At 40.4% G+C, this 11,501-nt stretch overlaps 1 protein-coding gene across 1 annotated transcript; it reads right to left on the minus strand.

Moving 5' to 3' along the window:
* Window positions 1–9,002: 9,002 nt before the first annotated feature.
* On the minus strand, window positions 9,003–10,376 carry LOC121265821. The gene is made up of 2 exons (XM_041169483.1): window positions 9,797–10,376; window positions 9,003–9,646 (listed from the first exon to the last, which is right to left on the minus strand). The coding sequence occupies exons 1-2, from the start codon at window positions 10,374–10,376 to the stop codon at window positions 9,003–9,005; spliced, it is 1,224 nt and encodes a 407-aa protein (XP_041025417.1).
* Between the last annotated feature and the right edge of the window lie 1,125 nt (window positions 10,377–11,501).

An 11,501-nucleotide genomic window follows, 5' to 3' on the forward strand; every position in this document is an offset into this window, starting at 1 on the left:
ACCCCACGCACACGTAAACCCCCGCACGATCACCCACCACCCTCTGGCAGTTTTGTAGGCAGCATATGACGCCTGTGGAAAAGCCTCCACCTTTGGATGCTACCCTTGGTGACCCCTGTCCGTAGCTCCCATCGTGCTTGGTGCGTAAGTCCTCCCTCTCACCGTGGTCTCCCTTTCTCTCTCTCTCTCTCTCTATGTTAGCTCTCTCTCTCATCACTTCTCATCTCTCTCTCTCTCTCTCCAATCGGTGCTCAGCTTCCAGCTCCGCCCGTGTCTCTGCCACCTCGCAGCTGCCCCCACAGTGAGCCTCCATCGCATGACCTGGGTCTAGGTATACTTCTTTGCAAACAAAGAAAAAAATGGCTTATGGATTTTTACATAAAGCTCTAGAAAGATTAGTTGTTATTACAATTTTGTCGCTTGAATTACAAAGTGTATTTTTTTTTTTTTATGTTATTTTGTAACCATGGGTCTGTTTACAAGAATCAATATAATATTTTTTTTAAGTGGGTCTAATACCACTTTATACTAGTACCAAAAATCTTATTTTATAGAAATATCTTTAATATTAATGTATTGGTCGGTAGAGTGAAACGGTATCGATAAAAGTTTGGGAAGTATTGATATTTTAGGGTTTAGTGAATTTTAGATATTTAGGTAAAATAGGCTATTTTGGTATTACAGTATCGAAATACGTGTTCAACCAATTTATGGAAATTACGTGATTATTTTTATAGGTGACGATTGATTTTCGTTCAGTACGGTTATCGAAAGATTTAGAAGAGTTAAGAAGTGCAGGTAAGCGGGGTTCTTATGCTAGGTTTTACATGAATTGTTTAGAATGAGGTTGACTGTATGAAAATTTTGCATGTTATGTTGTGAAATGAGAACTTGGGAAAAAAAAAACCTCAATCGTTTATTTGCATTACTCATGAAATCTGTATGGAAAAGAGAAAATGTTTTTGACATGCATTGTGTAGACATGAGCTTTATTTTCTCATGTTGTCTCGGAAATGTGAAAAGAGTGATATTTGAAAATCTGAAAATTCGTGTATTGATTAGAAAGATGCTCTGACTTTTGTTTTCAGTATGTGAGAATGACCTAAATATGTTTTGATACTCTATTTTGTTTTGATATGGCATCTGAAAACCTTTAGCATGATGTACTGATTTTGTATTTGACTCTGTCTCTGCTCTACTCCGTTTGGGTTTGCACCAACTTCTCTGTCTCTGAGTGCACCCACTTTGGAAACAAAGTGGTTTTATTATGGTCTTTCATGTGTGCACACTTGGGGCTCCGAAAAGAATAAGTGAAAGATTTCACCTTTGTCTCTACCTGGTTTGGCCACCGGGGATAGCACAATCCTACCACGGGGGTTAAACATGGTCTCTGCTCTGTGAGATGCTCTATTTTGATGTGATGATATCATGATGATGCTCAGGTTATGTTATGCCAAAGTACTATGGGTTTTATATGTTTTAAAACCATTGCTCTGTTACGTTTGAAAACATGTTTTGTTCTGCATAATAACTCTGAAAAATATTTTGTTTTGTGTACTGTACTTTTTAGATGCTCATGTTTGCACCTAGTATATGTCCTCTGCTTACTGAGTTGTTGATAACTCACCCCTTATTTTTGCAATATTTTTTAGATGATTTAGATATTTCAGCTGAGGATCAAGTTTATGGAGTATAGGTGAGATGATTTTTAATCATAGTGGATTAAGCATAGAAGGTTTCTTTGAGTATTGACATTTTTGTTAAGAAATCTTATCGTGTTATGATGACTTGGTATTTTGGGAGGTTGATTATATTGAGAAAATTAGTCTGAAACAAAATTTTTTATATGATATTGAGATTTTGGATTTTATGAATATATTGTTAGAATGTGAGTTTAAGTGTCAAGGAGTAACTCTCCGACCCCTGCAGGATCGAGGCATTACATTTCTTCTTTTATTCTCAATGGATGCGCATGCAGGCTTGCTAGGTGTCAAGTGGTAGTGCGTGGTTTCTGGCTTGCCCTCCATTGCTCCAAAGAAAGGTGAGATGGTTGGAGCACATGCACTACCAAAACTTGCTTCTTGTAATAATTCTGTAGTTAAATTACTAGATGGTCATTCTTCTAGCTGAGTTGTAATGTATTTTTTTGTAATTTTAGAAGTAGTTATTCTTAGCTGTACAGAGTCGATATGCTGTAAAGATTCTTTAGTTTGTTAGGTATGTTGATCTATTTTTAGTATAAAGCAGCAACACTGTGTAAAGGTTTTTAATTAATCGAATGCAATAGCATTTTTCATCCATTTACTCTGCTCTCTTTGCTTTTTCTTTTTATTCGTACATGGTATCAGAGCCACTGAGAGTAAGGATATTTCTCGAATGGCTACTGATCAAAACAGATCCCTTTTCTCGGATTTGACCAACATTACCAATTCTTACAGACTCGACCATGACGATAATCCTTTCAATCCCCTTGGTCCCTGACCTTCTCACCACTGAGAATTATACAACCTAGTCAAGAGCTATGTGCCGAGCTCTTCGTGCTAAGAACAAGCTTGATTTCATCAATGGAACCCTGTTAAAACCAAAACAGACCATTGACCCCCTTTAAGATGCATGAGAACGATGCAATGATTTAGTTGTATCTTGGCTTCACAACTTAATCAACCCCTCTCTTAAATCCAGTATTGCCTTGGTGGATAATGCTGCACAAATCTGGAATGAACTCAAAGACAGGTTTACCCAACAAAATGGTCACATAATTTTTCAGCTCAAAAGGGCTTTATTAGGTTTGCAACAAGATAATAACTTTGTTAGTGTTTATTTTGGCAAGTGTGTGGGATGATCTTATCATATATGATCCTATGCCGAATTGCACCTGCGGAAAACTTGTTGTCTTACTTGACAGATACCAGAGGGATTGTGTCATTCAATTCCTCATGGGTTTGAATGATTCCTTCCTTGTTACCCGTGACCAAATCATGCTTCTGGATCCCTTGCCTCCCATAAATAAAATCTTCTCCATGATCCAGCAGTAAGAGATGCAATACCTATGTTGTATGGCCTTCCTTGACCTAACTCAATGGCTCTTGTTGTCAAACAACCATACCCCTCATATAAACCATCTTCCAAATCATCCCAGCAATCCAAACGTGACAGACTCTTTTGCACCCATTGTAAAATGCAAGGGCATGCTCTGGATACATGCTTCAAGGTAGGAAATGCCCAAGCCCCCATCTGTACTCACTGTCATATGACAGGTTATATAGCAGACAAATGCATTAAATTACATGGCTATCCACTTGGGCACAAACTATATGGTATGGCTAAGCAGCATGGCATATCTTCTGCCAATATGACTTCACACGAGTCTAAAGATTCACCAGATGACAACTTCACTTTCACTAAGGACCAATACCAACAACTGTTATCTCTATTGTAGACAAAAGAGGTCTCCATTGCTAGTCATTCAGTCAATAATGTCTAGGCAGATTGTACTCATTCCTCCACCATGAATGGTATCACTTCTTGCTTCACCTCTTTCATTTCTACACATCACCCCAACACACTTACCTTGGATTATTGACACTAGTGCTACAAATCACATGGTCTGCAACACCTCCTTCTTTTCCTCTGTCACTCACATTGGCAATGTTCATATCAACACCACATTAACATTAAATAATGTGTTATGTGTTCCATCTTTTCATTTTAATTTGATTTCTGCCAAACAGCTAATCAATTCACTCTCTTGCTGTTTTATTTTTCTTTCACAATTTTGTTTCATCCAGGACCTTTTGCCATGGACCACGATTGGCATGGGTGAGATGAAGAATGGTCTTTACCATTTGCTTGCTGAGACAATGTCCCCAACAGCCCTCTTAGATCATTTTTCTATTTCATTACATAAAAATATTTCTGTTTCAGCTACTTTCAAAGATGTTGATCTAATTTCTGATATCTGGCATTGTAGAATGGGCCATACACCTATTTCTAGACTAAATGTAATCAAAGATCCTCTTATTCAGAATCATATTTCCACTATTATCAATACCAATCCATGTCTCATATGTCCACTTGCAAAGCACCATAAACTCCCATTTCTAGTTAGCTCACATAAAAGCAATACAATTTTTCAACTCATTCACTGTGATATTTGGGGACCCAATTCAGTAACAGCATATGATGGAACAAAATACTTTTTGATCATTGTAGATGATTACTCTAGGAGTACTTGGATATATTTACTACAGGCCAAATCTAATACCAGATCATGTATTGAAGCCTTTTGTAACCTGGTTGAAACTCAATTTCATACCGAAGTGCAAACCCTTAGAAGTGACAATGGCCTTGAGTTTCAAATGACAGAATTCTTCAATAAAAAAGGAATTATTTACCATAGAACTTGTGTGGAAACCCCACAACAAAATGGGATTGCAGAAAGGAAGCATCAACACCTTTTGAACATAGCTTGAGCCCTTAAATTCCAATCTAATCTTCCTAACCTATACTGGAATGACTGCATCCTCACTATAGCTTACATCATTAATCGAATTCCCAGCCCCTTGCTTACTAATAAAACACCTTTTGAGCTTCTCTTTAACAAACCCCCTACATATTCTCACATAAGAATTTTAGGATGTCTCTGTTTTGCCTCTACAATATCTCAACACAGACAAAATTTTGACCCTCGAGGTAGACATTGTATCTTTCTTGGTTACCCTTTCGGGGTGAAAGGATACAAGCTACTTGATCTAAACACCAAGTCAGTTTTTATCTCTCGGGATGTCACATTTCATGAAAATATTTTTCCCTTTCATCATTAATCCAATATCCCATCATCTCCCAACTTGTTACCTTCTGCTTCATTTCGTCCAATTCCACCTTCCTCTATTTCTTCTTCTTCACACCCAATTATCACTCCCTTGCCCATCCCTTCAGAAACATCAACTCCATCATGATGGGAACCAAGGTGAGCTTAGTCTTAAAGATCATTTGCAAGTTCTAGATGGGCAAATTACAAGATTAATGGTTAAGAAGATCATGGAAGCAATGCAAGAATTGGTGCAATCCACTTGGGATGAGTCTAGCAAGAGCTGAATATTCAAAATGTGAGCCTATTATTATGATTATGTGATTGAAGGCCTTGGACTTGTTTATTTTATTAAAGGGGCTTATTTTGTTAGTTATAGGAATTAGTCTAGAATAATTGGGATTGAGGAGGCTTGGCCCACATATGTGTTATTTCTTATGAACTAGGGTTTTTGGGAAGGCCTTGTATTTTGGCTAAGGGCTTATTTGGAAAGTTACATTTTAGGAACTAGGGTTTCAAGGGGTTACTGTAGTGTTACTGTAGTCGCGGCGCTGTTCATCGCGACACTGTTCATCCAGGGTCATTTTGCGTAAAATGTGCTTTATTTTGGCCAGGGTTTTAGTTAGTTTGTGGTTTAAATACTCTTTGTAGCCTCATTTTAATTAGTTTATGAAATTTGATGAATTTATTCATTGTGAGTTGAGTTTATCTCCTCTTGTTCTTGATTGAACTTTTGAACTTATCAAAGGTAAATCACAATCTTTGTGGCGTTCCTCTTTTGTAATCTGGGTTCTTGAGACGGGTTCTTCAACAGGTCTAGATTATATAATCTAGGTTCTTGAAACAAGTTCTCATTGGGTCTAAATTCTCCATCCATTGACTTGATTTTGGCTTTCTTGGGGAGTTTTCAAATTGATTGTGGGTTCAAGGGATTCCATTCATGCGGGTTCATATCATTTGATATTCAGAGCAAGGTTTCCAATCAGGTCTGATTCTATCTTTTAATTTCTTGCATCCTTAAATTTAATTCTAGGGCTACATTGTTCTAGGATTGCCAAAAAAAAGAAAAAATTGCAGAAACAAAAAGTAGGTTGCTGACAATCTTAGGGTTTTGGGTTTGGCTGAAATTTGCATCACCTAGGGTTTCAAAATTCTAGGGTTTAATGTATCTCTAAGTTTGTCAATTGCTTGGAGTGTCGTTCTATTGTTTCTCTTCTACTTCATTGTCAATTCTTGTTTGCTTGAATTCAATTGCTTGATTTTCACAATTGAATATTGCTATTTGTGATTGAATTAGAGAAAAGAAAAGAAAAGAAAAGAAAAGAAAAGAAAGGAAAAGAAAAAAAAAGTCCAGAAAAAAAAAATCCGAAATTTTTTCTTGAGCCTTATCATCAAAGGGGCAACATACATTATTCTAGTTCGTATCTTGTCTTATAGTTACTATTTCATTCGTATAATTTTCTTGATTCACGTGCCATTTTTTATTTTTTTCATTCCTTCCGTATTTCTTTTGTTCTTGTTTCTTGGACCTAATTACTAGTTGGGATAAAACAAGGTTGCTTTGTCTTGATTGAGTTCAATTAGTTCTTAAAGAACTTGAGTGGGAAAACTCTTGAGGTAAAAGGCAAGAGAGTGTGAGACTATTACCGGGAAAAAGCCAATTAAGACTGAAACACGAGTGAAATGCCATTATTCGGGTGTAAACACGTAAGAGAGTGTATGAGGTTTTCTTTTTTTGCCACTAAACACTAAGTCCCTAAACACTAAGACCTCCACGCCAATGGTGGTCTTGTGATGACTGAATCCTTGTTCCTCTCTTGCTTGGTTTTTGAGCAATGATGGTCAAGTTGACGACTTGGGTATGGTGAGGTTATGTGTTTAGGCTAGGATGGGTGTATGGAATGGGGGAATGGTCAAGGAATGGAAGGAGGTACAATGAATGGGCGCACGGCACTAGAGTGGGCTAGGGTTGGCGCCACTTGGAAGATGAGGTTTAGGGTTTGGAAGGTGTGTGATGAACGACTAGGGTTGAGGTGTAGTGTTGGAAGTTAGGAAGGGTATGTGGTCGGCTAGGATTGGCTGAACAAGGCTAGGCAGAGATTTTAGGAAGTTGTTCCTAAAATTTAGGAGTTTAATTTGGAAAGTGGTTAGCCGATTATGGTGAAATGTTTGGGTCAACTAGGGTTCCTAAATTATAGGAACCTAGTTTGGTAAGTGGAGTGGGCGGCTAGGTCAAGTCCAAATAAGGTAAGTAGTAGCCGAATAGGACTTTGCACTAAGGGGGAAAGTGTGTTTCGGCTAGGCTAGGGTTTGATGAGGCAAATCAAATATGGAAAGTTGACAAACAATGTGTTGGTCGACTTTTATGGATTGAATGGATTGGAAGAGCAACTTATGAAGAACACCAAGAACAAAATGAAGAACACTCAAGAACATAAGCAAATACTTATAAACTTGAATGAAGAAAAGCATAAACAATAATAATCCAATACTTGATTCACAAATTGCACAAGGATTGAATAAACCTCATATATTGATAAACTCAACTTGGATTCACGAATTGCACCAAGTTGCAAATAACAAGATAAATGAATCACACTTATTAAAAGAATTGCAAAGTGTGATTCTCTCTTTGGGATTCATGAATTTCATCCAAAAAGCCCAAGTGCAATGGCACCGGTTTGTGATCTCTCAAACAATAGTCTTCCCTTTAGGAGTTTTGCCAAAAGATTCTAAAGCGAATGAAAGATGTCCTATTTATAAGTAATACAAATTGGAAACTCCCAATAGGTCCCTTGAAAATAAATAATTAAATCAAATTAAATAAATAAAATAAATAACATGATAGTGGTCATGGACCAAGGCTAGCCGTGGCATGCATGGCCCATGATGGGCTAAGTTGGTGCATGGTGGTCTTCAAGCTGGTCCATGGTCAGGTGGTGCGGCATGGCTTGCTGATGGTGAGCCAAGGTGATGCACGACATGGCCCAGGTTGGTGGCCTACGCGTTGAGTCTGCAGGGTATGGGCTGGAGCCATGCGCTGGATGGCATGCCTGGTGGGCATGCCACTGGCCTACTCTGCAAGGCACGGGCTAGAGCCGTGCGCTGGATGGCATGCTGTGAGGCATGCCACTAACCTCGTTGGAGTGTGGCAGGGCTGGGCAGATGCGTGCGCGCAAGCGCTGGGTGGACTGGCAGTGCCGCGCAAGGCCTTGCGACGCATGGGCGTGCGCAAGGGCCACGCAGCCCATCAAGGAGCGCATGGGCTTGCGCACAATGACTCGTAGGCGCGCTGCGGCCTGCATTGCAGTGCACGGTCCAGAGTTGCGCGCATGAGATTGCGAAGCATGCCTGCGCGCCTTGCTGCGTGCATGGGCATGCAGCGCATGGTTGTGCGTGTTGCTGCGTGCACGCATGGCTGCGCGCCCAAGCAGTCCCTCACTAGCCTCGCTAGCCCGCATGCTAGGCGGCTTGTGTGTGCGAGCGCGCAGGCCAAGGCATGCATCCATGCTGGGTGCCCTGTGCTCGCCACCCCACGAGCCAAGGCCTGGTTGTGGGCTAGTCAAGGTGTTTGTCCCCACCATGACTAGGGCATGTGTGGTATCTCTATAGGCTACTCGACGTGGGGGTCTAACAATCTCCCTTTCTTCGTGTATATCCTTGCCCTCAAGGATAAATTCCGGAAACCTTTCCCTTATATCATCATAATCTTCCCAAGTAGCCTCTTCCTTTGGAGCTTTACCCCACTTGATCAACACTTGCCACACACTTTGCCTTTTTCTCTCTCTTGGAATGACCCTATAATTAAGAGCCTCTTTTGGTTGTAAGAGCATACGCCCTTCTTCATCAAACTTGGGTAGCTCTTCCACAATAAGGCTAGGGTTACCAATCCTCTTCTTGAGCACGGTTACATGAAACACCGGTTGTAGTTTGGAACTTGGAGGAAGTTCCAATCTATATGCCACTTCTCCCAACCTCTCAAGTACCTTGAAAGGTCCATAGTACTCCTTAGCCAACTTCAAGTTAAACTTTTTCCTCAATGTCATTTGGCCAAAGGGTTGAAGTTTCAAATACACATAGTCGCCTACTTCAAAAGTGACCATCCTTCTACCCTCATCATAGTACTTTTTCATTCTTTGTCTCACTTTAGCAAGCTCCTTTTTAACCTTCACTAGGACCTCATCCCTAGTGATCAATTCTTTTTCCACCTCATCATTTTGGCCGTGCCCTTCTCATAATTCACCAATGTGGGTGGTGCTCTACCATAAACCACTTCAAACGGGCTTCGTTGTATGGAAGCATGAAATGAAATATTATACCAATATTCGGCCCAAGACAAGTACTCCCCCCACTTCTTTTGTTCTTCATGACAAAAACACCTCAAGTATTGCTCAAGTGTTCTATTAACCACTTCCGTTTGGCCATCGATTTGTGGGTGGTAAGATGAACTTGCCTTCAACTTGCTCCCTTGGAGCTCAAACAACTCCTTCCAAAAGGAGCTCATGAATACTCTATCCTGACCCGTGACAATGCTCTTAGGGAACCCATGAAGCTTCACCACATGATCAACAAAAGCTTTGACCACACTCTTGGCCGTGTATGGATGACTAAGAGGGATGAAGTGCCCATATTTGCTCAATCGATCAACCACAACAAGGATCACTTCAAACCCGCCACTTATTGGAAGCCCTTCAACAAAGTCCATGCTTAAGTCTTCCCAAATCAAGTTAGGAATAGGAAGAGGTTGTAGCAACTCAGATGGAGGTCTTGTCTCATACTTGGACTTTTGGCACACATCACACTCGGCTATAAGTTTCTTTACGGCCTTCTTTATGCCTTCCCAATAGAAAAAATGTTTAACTCGTATGTAGGTCCTCAACCACCCCGAATGTCCACCCTCTTTACTATGATGGAAGTGATCAAGAATTTCTTTTCTCTAGTTAGGCACATTAGGAACATAAACATACTCCTTGTAGTAAATGAGGCCATCTCTTATCTTGAACCCGATGACTCCATCCCCTTGAGCTTCTAAAAGCTCCACAATCTCTATAGCTCTTGCATCTAGCTTTGTTGCTTCCCTTATCTTGTCCCATATTCTCCATTCGGCCCCACTCAAGGCCATCAAATGAGCTTCATCTTCATCATGCACAAGCCACAAAAGTGCACTTCCATCTCTTCTACTAAGAGCATCCGCAACTTTATTTTCCTTCCCCGGTTGATACACAATATCATACTCAAAGCCCAAAAGCTTTACAATAAATTTTTGTTGCTTCAGTGTCACAATCTTTTGTTGCAACAAATGCCTCAATGCTTGTTGATCCGTGACAATAGTGAATCTCCTACCCAACAAGTAAGGTCTCCACATCTTCATGGCATGCACAACCGCAAGCATCTCTCTAGTATATGTACTCCAAGCCTTCTTCATAGGACCAAGTGCTTTGGAAATAAAGCCTATTGGTCTTTTTTCTTGTACCAAAACAACCCCTATTCCCTCACCACTAGCATCGGTGTAGACCTCAAAAGGCTTCTCAAAGTTGGGCAAAGCCAACACGGGCGTAGTAGTCATTGCCCTCTTCAACTCCTCAAAAGCTTCTCTAGCTTCTTGTGTCCACTCAAAATTATCCTTTTATAATAAAGAAGTGAGAGGTTTAGGAATCAAGCCATAGTGCTTGACAAACCTTCTATAGTAATCGGTCAAACCCAAAAATCCCCTTAAGGCCGAAACATCCATGGGTAGTGGCCAATCCACCATAGCTTCTATCTTTCTTTGATGAACCTTCACTCCTTTTCCCAAAATAAAATGTCTCAAATACTCAAGCTCTTTTTCCATGAAGGCGCATTTGGATGCCTTAATGAAAAAATGATGTTCTTTAAGGATCTTCATCACAATCTTCAAGTGTAACTTGTGATCTTCTACGGTCTTGGAATACACCAATATGTCATCAAAGAAAACCAAAACAAACTTCCTCAACAACGGCTTGAAGATAGTGTTCACGGAGGCTTGAAAAGTTGAGGGAGCATTGCACAACCCAAATGGCATAACAAGATATTCAAAGTGGCCATTGTGGGTTCTAAAAGCCGTTTTGTGTACATCTCCTTCCCTCATGCGGATTTGATGGTAACCCGCTCTCAAGTCTAGCTTTGAGAATATACTAGCCCTATGCAATTCATCCAACATCTCATCAACGATAGGTATAGGAAACCTATCCTTGATGGTAGCTTCATTCAAGGCCCTATAGTCGGTACAAAACCTCCAAGTGCCATCCTTCTTTCTCACCAATAATACCGGTGAAGAAAAAGGACTAGTGCTAGGCCTTATCAACCCTCCTTTCAACATCTCTTCCACTTGCCTCTCAATTTCTTCTTTTTGGAAATGAGCATACCGGTATGGAGGAACATTAACTAGTTTGCTCTTATCTACCAAGGCAATGCGATGATCAAAGGGCCTAATGGGTGGCAAGGTAGTTGGCACCTCTAGGACCCTCCAATGGTCTCTCAAGACCTCTTGGACCTCCACGGGCAGCAAGGACAAGTCTTCCTTTTTGCCCCCTTCTTTTATCTTTTCAACCTCAAAAAGTGTCTCTTGCTTGGCTAGAATAATGGCAAAGCAACTAGCTCCACCCTTGCATAATCTCTCAAACATCATGGCCTCACAAGACTTCACTTCCTTGGATGTCAAAGTTGTCCATAG

This window comes from Juglans microcarpa x Juglans regia, chromosome 5D (genome assembly GCF_004785595.1).
Source record: "Juglans microcarpa x Juglans regia isolate MS1-56 chromosome 5D, Jm3101_v1.0, whole genome shotgun sequence".
NCBI lineage: Eukaryota > Viridiplantae > Streptophyta > Magnoliopsida > Fagales > Juglandaceae > Juglans > Juglans microcarpa x Juglans regia.

Bases quoted from the DNA above. Each gene is read 5' to 3' on its own strand.
- LOC121265821 (XM_041169483.1), bottom strand. From the start codon at position 10,376: ATGACTACTACGCCCGTGTTGGCTTTGCCCAACTTTGAGAAGCCTTTT. The intron at 9,647-9,796 runs GCCTCATTTACT...TCTATTGGGAAG, and splicing joins CGGGTTCAAGATAAGAGATG to GCATAAAGAAGGCCGTAAAG.